Source organism: Lithobates pipiens, unplaced genomic scaffold (genome assembly GCF_037356315.1).
Source record: "Lithobates pipiens isolate NorthernLeopardFrog02 unplaced genomic scaffold, aLitPip1_a1.2 Scaffold_30, whole genome shotgun sequence".
Taxonomy (NCBI): domain Eukaryota; kingdom Metazoa; phylum Chordata; class Amphibia; order Anura; family Ranidae; genus Lithobates; species Lithobates pipiens.
Window position 1 is genome coordinate 3,795,672 of NW_027507791.1, and position 21,050 is coordinate 3,816,721.

Below are 21,050 nucleotides of genomic sequence, written 5' to 3' on the forward strand. Positions count from 1 at the left end.
CTTGTCTCATGAACTTCTCTGAGCCCATCTCTGGCTGTTTTTTACAATTCTTGTATTAAATTGTCATGAATATTTTTAGGTATCTTAGTTACAAGGACCCAAATAGCATACATTTACTGAAACCTATGCAGTTTTTTTTTATTATTATTTTTTTTTTTTTTTGGATTACCTATTTTGTGCACTAGACCAAAGGTTGGTTACTAGGGGTAGGCTTTATCTACAGCACCAAAAACAAATTTTGCTGTTGGGAAAATACATTTCTTCCTTGGTATCATTCAAGGTCCTGTCATATTTATTTTGCATGTGCTTTATGATGTGATATTCTCAACATGTGGTACTTGTATTCTCGTGGGCGCATCAGCCAGATTCAAGTGGTACTCCTGCTCATCAGATTTTACTTGGTCGACTAGTAAGCAAACCTAAACATTCTATATTTTTTTTAGGGACATACTAAAACATTTAATGTGAAAATGGCTTAATGTAGCTTAACGTGTAATAAAGTGCCTAAACCTCAATCAATTGCCTTGAAACTTTGCACAGCCTAATTTTTTACCTTATCCAAAAAGTTTCATGTGATTGGGTGTTCCACAAGGCAAACTAAGTACATTAAGCTTGTTTTTTGGGGAGCTTAACGTGCAAAAAAGACCTTAAATGAGAACCAATTTCCCCCAAACTTCACACAATAGAAGACTCTATCCATGCCAATATATTCTGAAAATGTCCGCTTATTTGGTAAATCACATCAAAAGTTATTCCCATTAAGCTATATTTTACAGTGCTAAAACATTTAACGTAAAGAGCTTAATGTACCATAATGTGCCTAAATATAAATCAACTGACCTGAAACCTTGCGCAGGCTAAGATTTCAACTTCCCAAACCTATCCAAGAAGTTTCATGCGATTCGGTGTTCCATAAGGCAAACTAGGGACATTAAACTTATTTTTTGGGAGCTTAATGTGGATTAACGTACAAAAAAGACCTTAAATGTTAACCAATTTCCCCCAAACTTCACACAATAGAAGACTCTATCTATGCTAAAATATTTTGAAAATTTCAGCTGATTTGGTTATTCACACCAAAAGTTATTCACGTTAAGCTATGTTTTACAATGCTAAAACATTTCATGTGAAAATGGCTTAATGTGGATACTTCTTGGATAGGTTTGGACAGGTAAAAACTTAGGCTGTGCAAAGTTTCAGGGCAATTGATGGTTTGGGTACTTAATTACACGTTAAGCTAAATTAAGACATTGGTTAACATTTAAGGTCTTTTTTGTCCCTAATTTGTCTTGTGGAACATGGAATCGCATGAAACTTCTTGGATAGGTTTGGGAAGTTGAGATATTAGGCTGGGCAAAGTTTCAGGGCAGTTGATTGAGGTTTTGGCACATTATGGTACATTAAGCTCTTTACATTGAATGTTTTAGCATGGTAAAATATAGTTTAATGTGAATAACTTTTGATGTGTTTTACCAAATGAGCTGATATTTTCAGAATATATTGGCATGGTTAGAGTCTTCTATTGTGTGAAGTTAGGGGGGAATCGGTTAACATTTATAGTCTTTTTTGTATGTTAAGCCACAGTAAGCTCCCAAAAAACAAGGTTAATGTCCCTAGTTTGCCTTGTGGAACACCGAATTGCATGAAACTTCTTGGATAGGTTTTGAAAGGTAAAAACTTAGGCTGTGCAAAGTTTCAGGTTAATTGAGGTTTAGGCGCTTTATTACACGTTAAGCTACATTAAGCCATTTTCACATTAAATGTTTTAGTATGTCCCTTTTTTTACATAAAAATCTAACTTTTAAAGTTGAAGGGATTGTTTTGAAACTACTGATACTGTGCCAGTTGCATTGTTCTTTGCTATCTCTGAGGACTACAAGACACCTCCTCCTTATGTTACAGAGAGAAAGATAGTTCAAACTCCAGGATTTTTTTTTACCTTTGCAGTCCCCGCCGATACTGCAATGCTTATTAAAGAGTATCCCCATATTTATTGACCACCCTCTGGGTGGTCAAAGTATATTGCACAAACTTTACCAAATTTTGTTGTATATTCCTGCCCGTTTCTGCTGTTAAGAAGAAAAAACTTTTTTTTTTATTCAGTTGTTCGTGGGAAAGCCCACTGACAGCTGAATCATTAGTTGTTAAAGTGATTGTACAGGCAGAAGATTTTAAACATAAAGATAAAAAAAACACCTGTGTACAACAGCCCCCTAATACTCACCTGAGGTCCCTCTAGATCCAGCAATGTTGTAGGATTGTCTTGGCTACCTGAGACTCCCCTCCTCATTGGCTGAGACAGCAGCACGTCACCATTGGCTCCCTCTGCTGTCAAAGTCAGTCAGCCAATGAGGAGATAAAGGGGGCAGAGCCGGGCCGCGGCTCCGTGTCTAAGTGGACACAGGGAACTGTGGCTCGGTATGGGTGCCCCCATAGAAAGCTGCTTGCTGTGGGGGCACTCAACAAGAGGGAGGGGTCGGGAGCACAGAAGAGGGACCTGAGAAGAGAAGGATCGGGGCTGCTCTTTACAAATCCACTGCACAAGGCAGGTAAGTAGAATATTTTATGTTATTTTTAACTAAAAAAAAGAGACTTTACAATTACTTTAAGGGAGCCGTGGCCAGCTCCTTGGGCCGCTCCGTAAAGTGGTTGTAAACCCACAAAAAAAAGTAAGACAGACATGCAAAACAAAGGCATAGCATACTAGCTCATTATGTAATACTCACCTGAGATCAAAGCCCCCACTGTGGTGCCCTTACACAGCACTGCATGGTGACATTTCTTCCTGGAGTTACTTCCGGGTACTGCAGCTCCGGAGCCGCGATGCCGTCATGCTCGTGGGAGCCGCCGTTAATGGCACATGACGTCAGCACATGCAGATACAGGGGGTATCTCCTAAACCTGCATGGCATCTGGGGTAGCTAAAGCTAAGCCTTATTATAGGCTTAACTGTAGCAAAAAGTGGATTGTAGGGATTTACAATCACTTTAAGAAACTGCTATTTACTGTGCCCAAAGCTCTGCCCAATCAGGGCTCAGAATGCACTGCGCCGTGCATTGCAGGGCGTTCGGCGAAGCAAACACCCGCCAAACACTCAAAAAATTTGGATGTTGTTCGGGCCAAATTTTTGCCAAGCCTGAACCATTCACCCCAGGTCTATCAACGGGTCTTTACAAGGGTAAAATGCAGGTAAATGTACATGTATTGCAGAGATCTACTGCCTATATTTCCTTTTTTCTTTTCCCTTGACATATGCTTTAAGCTGCCAAAGGGCCTCATTTATCAAACTGTTTGGGCGGAAGAATCTTTCTGTTTTAATGTGCTGCAAAGAGCATCTAAAGTACTGTCTATCATTTGCTACTGAACTGCTGCTGTGAAGCTCTGTGATGCCCGCTGTGGCAGATGTAAAAACCGCGGCTTGTGACAGTTTAAGAAAGTTTTCCATAAGGCGCAGTGCAAGGTATTAGACAAGCAAGTCTTCACCTCTTACAGTCTGTAATGGAAAACCGCAGGTCATCTGTGACCCAGGGCTTTAAGACACTGAAGGGTAAATGGACTCTGAAGCAAACACTGATTGGTTTCCATGGCTTCTATGAATATATGCACCTGAGCTTTGTAAGTAACGCCGAGACGCTTAATTACCTATTATATTACCGCAAAACCCGTTGGTGTGAATTAACGAATGATTCAGAACATTTACCTGTGAGGACCATAAGATTACCGTCATCAACATAAAAATAATTACTGTATTTATTGGCGTATAACACTCACTTTTTCACCCTGAAAATGGGGTGTAAATATTGTGTGCATGTTATACGCCAATACTGAAATTTGGGCTGCCTAGGAGGGAACAGGGAGGGGACAGGATTACATACAGCGAGAATCTCCTACTCAGCAGCCTCTCTAATAGGAAGTCCCATCTCCTGGGCCGGCATTGGACCAGTGTTCTCTCTATCTTAGAACTTTGTATTAACCTCCCTGGCGGTATTATTAGTTCTGATTTTAGGTGCTGAAAGCGGTACAATTATTTTGCATGGAAATTTGGCGTTTTATATTGTAGGCCTGCAATTCTTAGGAATAACTCACTTAAATCTGTTCAAACCAGAGTCTAGCAGACATCCCGGGTATGATAACATTTATAATATAATAAATAATAATAAAAATTGTTCAATAATGTAATCAAATCCAAAAACACAGAAATTTGCTAATTTGCAGAATTGTCGCTGTCATTAGATTTAGTGTTTGATGACGAATTTCCCCACAAATCGCTATCGCTCAATTCTGCAAGTGATTCTAATTTATTATTATGTTTTCTAGTTGGTCTAAAATCACTTTTGACATAAAGGGACAGTTTTTGGTTGCTATGGGCAATCTTCAAATTCCAGGCAGAAAAAACAGTATTTATAATATAAAAGTGCATGCAGGGCACTGGACAGACCACTAGGGACAAAGGGGGTGTGTAATTTATTTTTTATACAATACTGTAATCTGTAAGATTACAGTACTGTGTGTGTTTTGTATGTTTTTGCTTTTTTGAATTTGGCGCCGATCTCTGCTCCCGTGCGCCTTAACGTCGCAGGGAACGGAGCTCGGCGGCACTCGGGCACTGTGTGAATCGAGCGGAGGACAGCTCGATCACACAGCGCGGAGGACATTGCTGGATCCAGGGGACAAGGTAAGTAACTTCTCCCTGTGTCCTCCCTGTATCCAGCAATGCGATCCCGAGTCTGGCTCGGGGTTACCGCTTATGGTACTGAAATCCCAACCCGAGCCAGACTTGGGATCACCGCCAAGGAGGTTAAAGAGGCTGCCGAGTAAACAGATTTGCGCTGTATATAAGCTGATGGCACTCGTCCCACCCCATCCCTGTCCCCTCTGAGGCAGCAGTAATCTGATGGGCACTGATCAGGTTGAATTTATGGCAAAGGTGAGGCTGCACATGGGCATTGATCAAGCAGCAATGATGGGCAGTTGTGAAGCTGTAGATGGGCATTGATCAAGCTGCATTGATGGGTAATTGTGAGGCTGCAGATGGGCATTGATCAGGCTACAGATGGGCAATGGGGAGACTGCATTGATGGGCACTGACCCTTATTTTGCTTCAAAGTTCTTCATTTTAAATTTTACTTTTTTTTTCCCTGAAACTTCCCACCTAAAATGAAGGTGCGTGTTATACGCCTGTGCGTGTTATATGCCGATAAATACGGTATATATTTTTCCCCCTTTAAGAATGTATGAGTACAATAAATAAAACTATTTATTTACTTGTGTCGTTTTTGGGGGAGGAATTATGATCCAATAACATCTGACTAGGTTACTTTTTATTGAAAAAAAAAAAGAAGCAATTTTTATTTTCGTACAGTTCTTTGCTGTAACTAAGCCATTTCATGAAATAACTATCAAAAAGCTAGATCCATTTGTTGATAAGAACTAATATTTTGACTCAAACCAAAAAAAAAAAGAAGTATTTTGAGTTCTTAATCAGATGATACAGGCAATTAAAAACATGGGACAAATATGTCCCTTGGTCCTCAAAGGGTTAATAAAATTCAGAAAAGTACATTGGACAATCACAATCGAGCTCTTTTATCGGCAATTAAAGTTTCGAAATGGATAGTTTCTACCGGAGATAATTCTGGAAGGTGAAATGGCAGTAAAGTCAGAGTATAAATCTGCACGAAGATCTATCTTACTACTGCCTGAAAACGTCCTTAAGCGTGAAAAGCTGTTATTAATCTTCCCTAGGTTCATGCTGAGCCCGGGATTATTTGCAGTTTTATAGGTTCACAAACAAGCTGAGAGTCTGACCTTTTGTTATCCAGATGTAAAGAAAATGATATGATTCATCTATCATCTCCATAAAATATCTGAGATGCACTAGAACAGAGCACATTTCATTTATTAAAGACCCCCCCAAAGTTCACCGGATGGAGCCCGCTGTTAGTATCATAGACAAAATACAAACATAAGTCTAAGGATTACCTCCTACAAAGAGCCTTCCATTTTCATCAGAGCCCGGAAACAATAAACGATGGCGCGTATGTGATTAAAATAATTGCAAGTTGGAGGGCCTGTAACGAACAAGATAAAGGACGATTTATAGCTTCAATGCAGGATTCCTTTTCATAAAAACAATAATTAACTCCAGAACCCCAGCTGTAGTGTTTATATACCATACACACAGTTGGAAGCCGTTAGAGTCGTGCAGAGTAAATCCTTGCAAAATAGGCGCAATTTCCTAATTTATATGCAGAATATATGAGTATTACAGGGCGGCTACTGTAAATTATGAACAGCTGAGGTACGTAATCTACAGTAGACTTGCTTGTACATGATCTAAATATGGCGCCTACCAAGCGGAATCTGCATAGGAAATACTCAACTGCTGTTATAAGTCAAAGATTAACACAAATGAGACTTGCACAAGCCAGTAAAAAAAACAAATAATAATAATATTACAAATGGAGCATGCCAGATTTACAAAACAGAAAAAAAAAATAATGATGATGAAAACTGTAAAATTTTAACCACTTCAGCCCCGGAACATTTGGCTGCTGAATGACTGGCCCGTTTTTTGGTACTGCGTCGCTTTAACTGACGATTGCGTGGTCGTGCGGCACTGTACCCAAACAAAATTTACGTTATTTTTTTTCCCCACAAATAGAGCTTTCTTTTGATGGTATTTGATCGCCTCTGCGGTTTTTATTTTTTGCGCTATAAACAAAAAAAGAGCGACAATTTAGAAAAAAAAACACAATATTTTGTACTTTTTGCTATAATAAATATCCCCATTTAAAAAAAAAAAAAAAAAGAAAATTTTTCTCAATTTAGGCCGACATGTATTCTTCTACATATTTTTAGTAAAATAAAAATGACAATAAGCGTATATTAATTGGTTTGCACAAAAGTTATAGTGTTTACAAAATAGGGGAGAGATTTATAGCATTTTTATTATTATTATTTTTTTTACTAGCTTTTCTTTGTGAATGAACAGGAAGCCACTCAGTATAGAGCCCTTTCCATTCATTCACTGTCCAGTGCAAGCTGAGGCGGCAGAGAAAGGCTTGTGTGTTTGAGCTTTGGGGTGCTCATCCTAATGCAATAAGCTGCACACACCTATGGGATCTATTTGCCTTGGATCGGTGTCGTGAGTTGCCAAAGTGCGCCACCAGCATCATATCAGCCATTGACGCTCTATGGCCAGGACGCGAAACATAATTTGTGGCTATGGTGATGGCAGGCAACTCACCTGCTCACCAACACATGACTGATCCAGGGCTGGAGCCATGCAGGACTGTTACCAGCATTCAGGAGAAGATGGAAGTCCACCTCCTGTCCTGATGTTGGATCCAAAAAGTAGGGCTCTGATGTGAAAAGGGAATTGTGTGGTTCCACAGCTCTGTAATAAGGGGACTGTGTGATTGGGGGTATCTGTGATGTATAGGTAGCCTCTGGTGTATTGGGGCCACTCTGATGTGATGGGGGACCTCTGCTGTATAGGGGTAATGTTAATGTGATGGAGGACCTCAGATCTGATGGAGGGACCTCTGAAGTGAAGGGAGGTTCACATGTCCAGACAGTTGTGAGCATTGTCCTAGGCTCAGGTCTAACTTTTAAATTTTTTAGATATTAGACTGTAGTGCCTTGAGATTTTGCATTTAAAGGGTGCTGCTACTGAAAACAAAGAAGTTGAGAAATTCTGTTTTTAGACAGCTGAAATATCCTCAGTTTCTCCTCACTTATAGTCTCAATAACAATGATCGGAAGAGCACAGAGAGTGAATTTCTTCAGGGACACACTGTAAAAAAAATAAACCTGGCAGGTTTGATTTGCATCAAAAACTTACATGAAGTTCTATAGTCCTGGGTTTGCTTAGAAATTTGTGATTGCTGCTTTTCATTTTTTCCAGAGATACTTGTACCAGAGAAAGAGTCGGGTTGTCCAATTCAGTGTCAGGACAGGATCTCTTTCGGTCTTTATGTTGCCGTTGTACTAATGTTCTTTTTGGCGCTGTTAAAGCCTTAGTTGGCTTAGTTGCTGTCCTGAGTACTTGACAAGAGACTCTACATGTGAAATGCTGGAATGGATGTGAATAGATCTAATTTAATAAATTCCGTTCAGATGACTCCTAAAAAATGTTGTGCGTTTAAAGCAACTGATGGCCCACATACATTATATTTTAAAAAGTATCAGGATGCCAGCCTTTACACACACACATGAACTTTAATAGCATCCCAGTCTTAGTCCGTAGGGATCAATATTGAGTTGGCCCACCCTTTACAGCTATAACAGCTTCAACTCTTCTGAGAAGGCCGTCCACAAGGTTTAGGAGCGTGTCTATGGATCCACCCCAAACTCACTCATCCATGTCTTTATGACCTTGATTTGAGCACTGGTCCAAATCCTTTGGTGGATGAGGGATTATGGTGTGAAGTTGTTTTAAGGGGTTGGGCTTGGCCCCTTAGTTCCAGAGAAGGGAACTTTTAGGGCATCACCATAACCAGACATTTTGGATAATTTTTCTGCTCCCAACTTTGTGGGACCAGTTTGGGGATGACCTCTTCCTGTTCCAACATGACTGTGAAGCAAGGTCCATAAAGACCTGGATGAGCGAGTTTGGGGTGGAGGAACGTAAATGGCCTGCATAGAGTCCTGACCTCAACCTGATAGAACACCTTTCAGATGAATTATAGTGGTGGCTGTGAGCCAGGCCTTCTCGCCAACATCAGTGCCTGACCTCACAAATGCGCTTCTGGAAGAATGGTCACACATTCCCATAGACACACTCCTAAACCTTGTGGACAGCCTTCCTAGATGAGTTGAGGCTGTTATAGCTGCAAAGGGTGGACCAACTCAATATTGAACCCTACGGACTAAGACTGGGATGCCATTAAAGTTCATGTGCGTGTACTTTAATGGCCCCAATACTTTTGACAATATAGTATATAGGTGACAGGTCCACTTTACTTTGTTTTTCCTTCATCGGTTTTCTTTAATGCCAAAATCTGTATATATAATAACATGTTATAAAATGTGCTACTTTCTGCTCAAAATATTTCACCTCCTTAACTACCTCTGCATGCCTAAATGTAAGACCGTAATAGAGCATAAGAGATTTATTGTACAATAATATTCCAGTTATTTTTATTTTACCTTTTGCAGGTGAATTTCATTGTGGATTTGAAGATGGGAATATCTGCCTATTTACTCAAGATGATGCTGACATCTTTGACTGGACAAAGCAAAGTGCTAGCACAAGGGACACGAGGTATACGCCAAACACCGGACCCACCACAGATGCTGGAGGATCCAAACAAGGTATATACAGAGTATATATATATATATATATATATATATATATATATATATATATATATATATATGTGTGTGTGTGTGTATTATACACCATGCTAAAAAATTACATTTGTTATTCTAATGTATATTTCTTAAAACAATGGACATACCGTACCTGTTAAGTATGAATCTTGTTGGCGTAATGAGTATTTACATTGCATTACATTATCATTATTTATTTTGAAACTACAATGACACTTATGTCTATTATTGTCTTGGAATGTTTTTTTACTTTATTGTTTGCTCATGAAAACTTTCAATAAAAATGTATTATTAAGATAAAGTGTAGAGGCCTCTCTAGAACAAATGGTAATTGACTGGGCAAGGTTAAATAAACTCAAGCAACTAGCATTGAACGAACAAATAAAGTGCAATGTGCCATAAATATTATTATATTAATAAATAGTATTTATGGCACATTGCACTTTATTTGTTCGTTCAATGCTAGTTGCTTGAGTTTATTTAACCTTGCCCAGTCAATTACCATTTGTTCTAGAGAGCCCTCTACACTTTATCTTATTTGTTCCTTGAGTAGCATACCTACTTAATTAGGGGAGCAGCTTTTTTTTTACCATTTATTTATTTGTTTTATTCACCGTTTAATCTAGTTTTGGGGCGGAGGACACAGTTCATTATCAAATAAAAATGTATTGATAAACAAAAAAAAAATCTATTTAAATATATTGCCAAAAGTAGTATTCATCCAAAAAAGATCTTCCTGGAAAACCTTGTGACATACACTATATTACCACAAGTATTGTGACACTTGCCTTTACAAGCACATGAAATTTAATGGCATCCCAGTCTTAGTCCGTAGGGTTCAATATTGAGTTGGCCCACCCTTTGCAGCTATAACAGCTTCAACTCTTCTGGGAAGGCTGTCCACAAGGTTTAGGAGTGTGCCTATGGGAATGTTTGACCATTCTTCCAGAAGTGCATTTGTGAGGTCAGGCAGTGATGTGGATGTGATGGCCTGGCTCACAGTCTCCGCTCTAATTCATCCCAAAGGTGTTCTATTGGGTTGAGGTCAGGTCAGTCAAGTTCATCCGTGTCTTTATGGACCTTGCTTTGTGCACTGCTCCAAGTCATTTGGTGGAGGGGGGATTATAGTGGGGGGTTGTTTTCAGGGGTTGGGCTTGGCCCCTTAGTTCCAGTGAATGGCTTTCTTATGGTGTCAGCATGCCCAGACATTTTTGACAATTTCATGCTCCCAGTATTGTGGGAACAGTTTGGGGGTGGACCTTTCTTGTTCCAAAATGACTGCGCACCAGTGCACAAAGCAAGCTCCATAAAGACATGGATGAGCGAGTTTGGGGTGGAGGAACTTGACTGGCCGGCACAGAGTCCTGAACTAAACCTGATAGAACACCTTTGGGATGAATTAGAGTGGAGACTGCAAGCCAGGCCTTCTCATCCAACATCCGTGCCTGACCTCCCAAATGCACTTCTGGAAGAATGGTGAAACATTCCCATAGACACTCTCCTAAACCTTGTGGACAGCCTTCCCAGAACAGTTGAAGCTGGTATAGCTGCAAAAGGTGGGCCAACTCAATATTGAACCCTACGGACTAAGACAGGGATGCCCATTAAAGTTCATGTAAAAGTAGGTGTCCTGATACTTTTGGTAATATAGTGTAGGTAAGTGGAAACATGTTCATCTGTTACCCATGGAATATTGGTTGTCTTCTCATATATAGCAAATGTAAAATCATCAGTGTTGGGGCTCGTTCACCCCAGAATGCAGTGCAAGAAACCCGCGTTCCGTGATTTTTTCCCAGTCCCTGATCCTCATCTCGGCAGTAAGAAGAGTTTGTTTAGCTGTCAAAAATCCCAGAGTTTCTCTTCAGCTAAAACCTCATAGGAGAACAGATATTATGGGTATTATTATTGCTACTACAACTATAACCTTTATCTACAGCACTGGTCCCTAGCAGGTACTATGTTGACAGCTCTCCTGCTGCCTGTTCTTGATTTAGACATACTTTACGTTAAGATCAATGACACTTATTGTCATAGTTGACACTGCAAGCTGCTATAGAGAAGGTTACCTGGCAGGTCCCATCAGTTTTTGCTATGGGGCCCCATAATTCGTAGTTACGACCCTGGATGTAGCGCAGACACTGTGAAAGATTTGTTCCTATTTCTCCACAGCAAAAGGAACACATTGCATATCACTAGCACAAATGTTTTCTATCATTTTTTTTATTATTCTTTATTACATTTTTTCTCAATTACAAAACTTCATAATAAAAAGAAAAAAGAAGCTAAAAGACATTGCAATCAAGATATTTTCCAATAAGTTATCTTTTTAGTTTTCCCACGTTACATTATATGCCATCCATCTTTATCCCCCCCCCCCCCCCATCCCTCTAGCATCCCCTTAACTTACTATCTTATTCTTCGCTCCGTGGTTATTTTTATGTATACCAGTGCACATAACTATTTTATACTGGATATCGTGCCCTATAAGAATATATTCCAGCACATCTTGGACAGCTTGTCTAAAGTATATTTTTCATACCCATCCCGTTTCCTAAGTATTGCCCCAGCCTTTCTCCGTCTCCTTCCTTCTTAAAGGGGATAGCCCATTTTATCCAACCATGGCCTCCACATCTTTTCAAATCCCCTGAGGTTTCCTCTTTTTATATAAACTGCTTTTTCCTTCCATACTACCTCACTTGTAGTATGGATCCATTCACTCACAGACGGGGGTCTCCTTGACTGCCACCTCTGCGCAGTTTCCTTGCTTGGAATAAACACCTTAGCACTGCTACTGTGGTACTTCCTCAACAACTCAAGGTACTCCTCCCTTCCTCAACACCCTCCTATATCCTAGCACACAGAGCCCAACGTCGTCCCATAGATTTTATTTACGGTATCGAGAAACGCTATCCAGTATCGCAATAACTTTGGCTATCTCCACACCATATGTATAAGGTCTCCAGTCCCCCGGCATCTAGGATAATTAGCATCAGTTCTTTTACCAAATGAGAACAATCTCCTGGGGGTATAATAAGCTCTGTGTATCAACATCAAGTGTGATACTTTCTGATACTAGCGGCCCCAGCTCCAGTAGCCGCCTCAAAAAAAAGCAAGGAGAGAGGCACCTCTAAGAATAGACATTTGTAGCACTTATTAGCATACAGTTTTTGCACTCACATTTTGATGGGGTATCATGAGCATATCAGTCCCAACCTGGATAAGCCTAGGTGCCGCTCCTGCTGTCTGCTCCCTCTGTCTGTGCCGCTCCAGCACTGTCTGGAAGAGTATCACTCTGTTGCGGATGGATGCCGGCTGCTGTGAAGGAACTCAAGGGTCAGAACGAGGCTTGGAACTCAGGACAGGGATGGCAGCATGGAGATGACGTCACCACTAATGGGCGCACTTCTTGAGCATGCGCGCTGTGATAGTACGGAAAGCCACGCTGCTTTCTCAACAGACTTATGCCCGGTACACACGAGCGGATTTTCCTCCGGAAAAAAACTTGAATGGTTTTTCCAACAGAATGCCGCTCAAGCTTGGCTTGCGTACACACGGTCACACATAAGTTCTCTGAACTTTCGACTGTCAAGAACGCGGTGACGTACAACACTACGACGAGCCAAGAAAATTAAGTTCAATCCTTCAGAGCATGCGTTGAGTTGTTTTGGAGCATGCGTAGGAATTTTTTGCGCATCGGAATTGGTACAGACGATCAGAATTTCCGATCGGAAATTTTTCCGACCTGAAAAATTGAGAACCTGCTCTCAATCCTTTGCTGGCGGGAATTCCGCCAGCAAAAGTCAGATGGAGCGTACACACGGTCGGAATTTCCGACCAAAATCTCACATTGAACTTTTGCTGGTGGAATTTCCGATCGTGTGTACAGGGCATAACTCTTCCAGACATCGCTGGAGCGACACAGATGGAGGGAGCAGCTAGCAGGAGCGACACCTAGACTTATCCACGTTGAGACTGATATGCTCGTGATACCTCTTTACAATGTGAGTGCGTAAACTGTATGCTAATAAAAGTGTTACAAACGTCTACTCTTAGAGGTGCCTCTCTCCTTGCTTTTTTTTTTGCAGTTTTGGAACCCGATTTCTCTTCTCCTGTGATGGCAGCCCTAAGAGCTCTTGGACGTTATTCCCTAACATCCCCCCTTTTTACACTGATCAATAGAGACTGTGTATTATTGATATAAACCTTTTTTGTAATTGGGAGATACATGAGCCTATACCTGTACCCCAGTAGCCTCCTCCGCTGTTCCGATGTTATCGCCTCTGTATCCTCTTCCCATCTCTTCCTACCATTAAGAGGCTCCACCTATACTGGCTCTATTACGTTTTATTACGTTTTCTATCATGTTAAAAAATCACTTCATGTGATAGTGAGCAGAAACTTGATACGGTAATTCTACACTGAACAGCATTATTTGTTTTTTTCAATCCCCAGATGCCCTTTCAATGCCCAGATTTTATAATATTTGTGTGTTCTAGAGGTAAAAAGGATATATTGGTTGCCACGTCATTTCCTGATGAGCGACCAAAATCGAATGTTTGCTTTAATTCCCAAGGTTCAGTTGCAAGAAGATCTATTCTAGTTAAGCAGGTTTATAGTATGGATTGTAAATATCAAAAGGTATCTCTGATTGAAGCGATTGTAATTGCTATTCAGTCTTTGTTCAAATTTAAAGTGGTTGTAAAGTCAGAAGGTTTTTATTTTTCTTATATCTTAATGCATTCTATGCATTAAGATAAAAGGTCTTCTGTGTGCAGCAGCCCCCCTCGGCCCCCCTAATACTTACCTGAGGTCCCTCTCTGTCCACAAGTGTTTCGGCCATCCCTCCTGATTGGCTGAGATGCAGCAGCAGCGCCATTGGCTTCCGCTGCTGTCAATCAAAGTCAGTCCGCCAATCAGGAGAGGGGGTGGGGCAGGTCCGGGGCTCCGTGTCTGAATGGACACAAGGAGCTGTAACTCGGCTCGGGTGCCCCATAGCTAGCTGCTTGCTGTGGGGAGCACTCGACAGGAGGGAGGGGCCAGGAGCTCCAGCCAGGGACCCCAGAAGAGGAGGATCCCGGCTGTTCAGTGCAAATCCACTACACAGAGGAGATAAGTCTAACTTGTTTTTTTTTCCTATAAAAATAATAAACAAGACTTTACAATCACTTTAAATACTTACCTTCTCTGTGCAATAGTTTTGCACAGAACAGCCCCGATTTTACTCTTCTTGGTTCTCTGAGCTGCTCTTCTTCCTATGGTGGCACATGTGCGGGCTTGATCCCAAGCTGCGCTCTGTGTGCTTATTGACACACACAGTGTGGCTCAGCCGTGTCCCCACTTCCTCATCATTGGATTTGATTGACAGCAGCAGGAGTCAATGGCTCCTCAATGGAGTCCAGTGAGGAGGGGGAGAGAGCAGTGCTGCTGCTCTCGGACACAGCGCTGGACCGAGATCGGGCTCAGATAAGATAAGTATTCGGGGTGGGGGGGGGGGGGGTTCTGAATTGGCAATAGAAGGTGTTTTACCCTAATGCAGAGACTGCATTACAGTAAGAAACGTCCAGCCTTTACAACCACCTTATTACATAGACATAGTTATTGATCAGGAATGCATCTTCGTTCTTCCATTTTGGTATTTACTATATACAGCTAAGGCTGAGAGCGAACACTTGGGACTGAGCAATAGGGGAACAAGTATTTGCAATGGAACACTGAATTGTTTCACATTTAATAGTATGGATTTTCAGACTAGGGATGAGCTGAACAAACCCGAGTTTGGTTCGTGGCAAATTTGCAGAACATGACTAAAGTTTGGTTGGTTAATCCAAACCCTATTGAAGCGGGGGCTGAATATTAAAAACTAGTAATGGCAATTTTCTAGGATAATAGGTAAATTATTGTCAACGAAACAGCTTTGCGGTGGGGAGTGGCAGTTTTAATTGGGTCTTTAAATCAGAAGTAAAAAGTGTAACAGCTTCAAAAAACAGTTACATGGCTGGCACATGTAACTGACACATTGGATGTGACCTCAACCAAACTGTCAAACCATCCAATGGCTGGCGTCATATCTGATCACATGTGCAGCATCATCGCAGTTGAAGGGTAAACAGAGGCCAAATGGCAGCTGCCTTGGCTGAAAACGATAGGAGGGTTTACTTCGACTTTAACTTGCCATCTGTACAATGTTTACAACCTACTACAGAAAAACTGACATTTCCAAAGAAAATAAAAAAAAAAGTCCCATCTAAATTGGCAGCAAATAAAAGCTTTGGCCTTTTTTTTTTTTTAATCTGTTTGTAAATAAATGGCTGGTTATTCCATAGGGTGTGATATTGTTGTTAAAGGGCACCCCCACAAACAAAAACTGCATGGAATTCCCTCTAAAAATGCACACCAGGCCCTTATCTACCTGATATGGATTTCAAGAGGAACCTGATGCAAAAAAAAAAAAGTATGGAATTCAACCTCCCCCCCATGGACCCTTATTCCAGGATGTAACCTGGCTGCCCCAGAAAGGAAGTTGATGTGTATGCGCCTCCCACCTCCTGGCAAAGCACCTTGTTCCTGTTTTGATGAGGACAAGGGCCTCCTTCTCACAACCTTGGCCTGGCTATTGTGGAAGCCTGCAGACAGTGGGGAAAGCCCTCTTTAATAATAATGGAAGACCTAGATACCAAATCTCAATGTGATCAAGGGGTAGAAAAAACAAAAGATGTCCCTTGACCCGATCATCATTAATATTGTCCAGCAATCCAGATCTACATCAATCGTGATTATAATGAAAGAAAAAAAACCACATCTGATCCCACTAATGTCTCATATAACATGGTATCACCTAGGGACCACTCCTAAAAGTAAACAAAGGGCAGGGTTTTTCAGAAGATTTCATTGATTAAATATGGCCACAGACATAGTAAATCAGTACCAGTGTACAAAAATATGGCCATGTGAATATATTTGATCAGTGAAGTCATGCTATCTCTGCCCCTTTGTTTAAAGGGCTATAGATTCTGGCCAGTAAATGAATGGGGCTCTGTGAGGTCACTGGTTGCTAAGCACATGATGGGAGCCAGCACCCACCACTTCCTAAGCAACCATTGAAAGATAAGGAAGCTGTCATATATACTTGCAGTAGGAATAACGCTACTATACAGCATATGATGTTTTGCACTCACTAAGTGAGTTTAAAGCCCAGAATTTGAACAAATGCCCAAAAAGCCAAAGTTCAGTGTAAACTTATGTTCAAACTGAACTTTGAGCTCATCCCTAATGCTGACTGAAAAATCTTCATCCTTCTCCATCAATGCACAATTAATATGATCAAGCACCTAAACAGATATGTTTTCTTTCCATTAACAATGTTTTAGTCCTGTAAAATGTGCCTTTGATCCTGTTAGGAAATTAGACTGCTACCAAGAGAGTCAGTTCCCTAGTACAGTCCACTCCCTCATTGCATGTGGCCTTCTCCTCCTCTGGCAATGTCTAATTACTGTCTGTGCTGGTACAGCTCATCCATTCCTCACCTCCCCACATAACTTTTTATGTAGCTGCCAGGAGAGGAGCTAATACTATTGTGTGTTACTAGAGTAACATCTCTGTCTGCTGGGGTTGCTTATATTGCACCAAAGATGGTGGCGCCCAACAGTCACTAGGCTTTTGGATGTCTACACAAGGAAAGCATTTGTAGGTCAATAACATGCATAAAAAATGGGCATACACTATATTGTCAAAAGTATTTTGACACCTGCCTTTACATACACATGAACTCTATTGACATCCCATTCTTAGTTCGTAGGGTTCAATATCGAGTTGGCCCACCCTTTGCAGCTATAATGGCTTCAACTATTCTGGGAAGAGCTGTCCACAAGGTTTAGGAGGAGTGTGTCTATGGGGATGTTTGACCATTCTTCCAGAAGTGCATTTGTGAGGTCAGGCACTGATGTTGGAGAGAAGGCCTGGCTTGCAGTCTCCACTCTAATCCACCCCAAAGGTGTTCTATCAGGTTGAGGTCAGGACTCTGTGAAGACCAGTCAAGTTCCTCCACCTCACACTCACTCATCCATGTCTTTATGGACCTTACTTAATTCACTGGTGCACAGTCATGTTGGAACTGGAAGGGGCCACCCGCAAACTGTTTCCACAAAGCTGAAAGCATGAAATTGTCCAAAATGTCTTGGTATGCTGACGCCTTAAGAGTTCCCTTCACTGAAACAATGCCACACCATAATCACCCCTCCACCAAATGATTTGGACCAGTGCACAAAGCAAGGTCCATAAAGAAGTGGATGAGTTAGGAGTAAAGGAACTTGACTGGCCTGACCTCAACCTGATAGGACACCTTTGGGATGAATTAGAGAAGAGACTGTGAGCCAGGCCTTCTTGTCCAGTTCAGTGCCTGACCTCACAAATGCACTTCTGGAAGAATAGTTAAACATCCCCATAGACACACTCCTAAACCTTGTAGACAGCCTTGACAGAAGTATTGAAGCTGTCATAGGTGCAAAGGGTGGGACAACTTAATATTGAATTCTACAGAAGAAGAATGGGATGCCCTTAAAGTTCATTTGCGTGTAAAGGCAGGTGTACCAATACTTTTGACAATATAGTGTAGAAGATTTTTGCTGAAATGAATGGTCTGGCAGCAGGATCTCCTTAAGGAAGAAAGGTCTGTGCTTTAATGTCGTAATATATCTGGATGATTATTGATACATGCGTTTTCTTTGCCAGGTTTCTATATGTATATTGAAACATCACGACCTCGGCTGGAAGGAGAGAAAGCTAGACTACTCAGCCCTGTCTTTAACATAGCGCAGAAGAATCCCTATGGGTCCAGCAATACTGCGTATTGTTTTAGTTTTTACTATCATATGTATGGAAGACATATAGGTAAGCTCATTTTCACATGTAGTTGTAATTTGCGAGATTTCTTTATATGGTCAATTCTTTACCAAAAAGAAAAAGGGAGTATGGAAGTATTACCCAACCACTGCGTAGAGAATCGCATAAAGCAGCCAATTCTTAAAGTAGATCGCCAGTGTTCAATGCTCTGGCTACTATTGCTGTCTATTTCTCAGCTGATGAGATTTTACTCGCTTACTGTCCATGTGGCAAAATTCCAATTAATTACCTGGGGAATCTATTCAAAGTGTATTTCTACAGGAATAAAAATGGGATAGTCCCCAATGATATACAAAGTCTTAAGCGCATGGAATGTGGACTGCAAAGTGTTGTATAATGAATATTTCTGCTGTAGCACGATGTCTTCTACAGTTCATTTCCATGTGCAAGTCAGTGTAGAACTTGGAAAATGTGCAGTAAAAGGGTCCTTTCATTCTAGTGTTTGCTTGTTACTTAGTCTTTCTATTTACTGTGGTAGCTTTTGTGCATTAATATATTGTAGTGGATGTCAACAACTATTAAATAACTTTGAGATTTTCCTTGAGAGGTTACATGAGTCACCAGGTTTCAATCTAGGAATAGCTGAATTTACTTAACCACCTCAATACCAGTACATTATACCACCTTTACTTTCCAGGCCATTTTTCAGTTTTAAATGCTGTGATAGTTTGACAATATACTCGAATGTATTCTTATATACCCGTATATACTCAAGTGTCGGCTGACACGAATATAAGCCAAGGCACCTAATTTTTATCACAAAAAACTGGCAAAACATATTGACTCGAGTATAAGCCTAGGATGAGAAAATTCAGCAGCTACTGGGTAAACAATGCCCAACTGCAGCCTCACTGTGCCCATTTGCAGCCTCACCTTTGATTACTAAAACAGCGTGTGTCTCCCGCTGTGTTATGCAGCTTGTTCAGCAGTCCATTGTAACAAAGCCCCTGTTGTGTTAAAAATGGACGGCTGAACAGGCTGCATAACACAGTGGGGCAGACACCCGCTGTTTTAGTAATCAAAGGTATGGCTGCTGTACAGCTCACTCGAGTATAAGCCGAGGGGGGGGGGGTTTCAACCTTAAAAAAATGGGCTGAAAAACTCGGCTTATACTCGAGTATATGTGATACTTGGTCTTGCAACTGTGTGCCCTACTGAATTTTATACCATTTTCCTGAGACAGAGGGATTGAGTTCCTAAAACTGGAGAGTACAAAATCTGGTGCCACTCTGCATAGAAACCAATCCGCTTCCAGGTTTTATTGTCAAAGCTTAAAGTGATTGTAAAGTTAAATTATTTTTTCTATTAAAATAACAAACATGTTATACTTACCTGCTGTGTGTAGTGGTTTCACACAGGGCAGCCTGGATCATCCTCTTCTCAGGTCCTTTCTTGGAGCTCCTGGTCCCTCCCTCCTGTTGAGTGCTCCCACAGCAAGCAGCTTACTATGGGGGCACCCAAGCCGAGTCACAGCTCTGTGTATCTCTTCAGACTCAGAGCCGCTGTTCTGCCCTGCCCCCTCTCTCTCCTGATTGGCTAACTGAGTTTTATTGACAGCAGCGGGAGCCAATGGTGTCGCTGCTGTGTCTCAGTCAATCAGGAGGGAGAGTCCCTGACTGACGAGGTACTTTTGGACATCGCTGGATAGAGACTGGGCTCAGGTAAATATTAGGGGACTACTACACACAGAAGGTTTTTATCTTAATACATAGATTGCATTAAGATAAAAAAAAACTTCTGACTTTACAACCCCTTTAACCACTTAAGCCCCGGACCAATTTGCAGCCAAAGGACCAAGCCCATTTTTGCGATTCTGCACTGCATCGCTTTAACTGACAATTGCGCATTTGTGCAACGTGGCTCCCAAACAAAATTGGTGTCCTTTTTTTCCCACAAATAGAGCTTTCTTTTGGTGGTAATTGATAAAAAATGGCTGTTGTAACAGCATAAAACGTATTAGCATGAGGTTGGCTTTGATTTGCTAGTCTAACACCATCCTCTACAATGCTGCTGTCCAAGAGTGGCTAGGTTGTTCCTCCATAGATACAGTGGCTGAGTGAGTGTAGCCACCATAACACAAAAAGTGTGTTACTGAAAAGATTGCCAGGTGACAATAAATAAAAAGCTTTAAAAAATGCAGCAGCATTTTAGAAGGCTTGACATCCTCCTGGGGGTTCTCAGGGTGTTTACTCAATGTTTTACATTTGGTGCCCCATGCATGCAAGGCACAGCTTTAGTCCCCAAGTATAAACTATATACCCACCAGAAGTAGGGGTTCAGCCACCTTTATTATTAATAAATAATAAATAAAAATAAAAAAAATGACTGCGCTTAACTTAAAATAGTAGACGGACAACAGCTAGCATATATTGTGGGCAATAATCTACAAATATATAAAAGAAAAATGTCCATAGGACAAAGGAAGGGAAAAAGTCCATCAATCCCGGAAAGCACCCGATAGGTGAGTAGTCCTTGACTTATAGGTGAGTAATAGTCTTCCAACAACACCACAGTATGTCAAGCCTCTTGCCCTTAAGAATGGACCACTAGATTGGTGTTTGTGCGTTAATGACCACCTCTAATCTCCTCTGAGTCTTCGCCAACATGGACTGCTCTAGCATGAATCCAGGCATCTCTTCTCACATTAAAAGGTGTAAGAACAAATACCACTTCATGATGTATTATATCAAACCACTTAAAATGTATTATAACCACATCGATATACTGAAACAGTAGATGATAAAAATGAGCATGTCAAGTAAAACACTTTTGATGGTTTCAAACCAGCAAGAAGGCCGCGGTCCACATGCCCAGCG

At 41.1% G+C, this 21,050-nt stretch overlaps 1 protein-coding gene across 2 annotated transcripts in view; it reads left to right on the forward strand.

The window, feature by feature from the left end:
• MDGA2 (MAM domain containing glycosylphosphatidylinositol anchor 2) overlaps positions 1-21,050 on the forward strand; it is a 1,078,966-nt gene that overhangs the window by 1,005,956 nt on the left and 51,960 nt on the right. For both annotated transcript variants that reach the window (XM_077463546.1, XM_077463547.1), the window contains exons 13-14: positions 9,163-9,318; positions 18,064-18,222. In XM_077463546.1, coding sequence (XP_077319672.1) covers positions 9,163-9,318; positions 18,064-18,222 — 315 coding nt within the window. The remainder of the gene's footprint in view (positions 1-9,162; positions 9,319-18,063; positions 18,223-21,050) is intronic.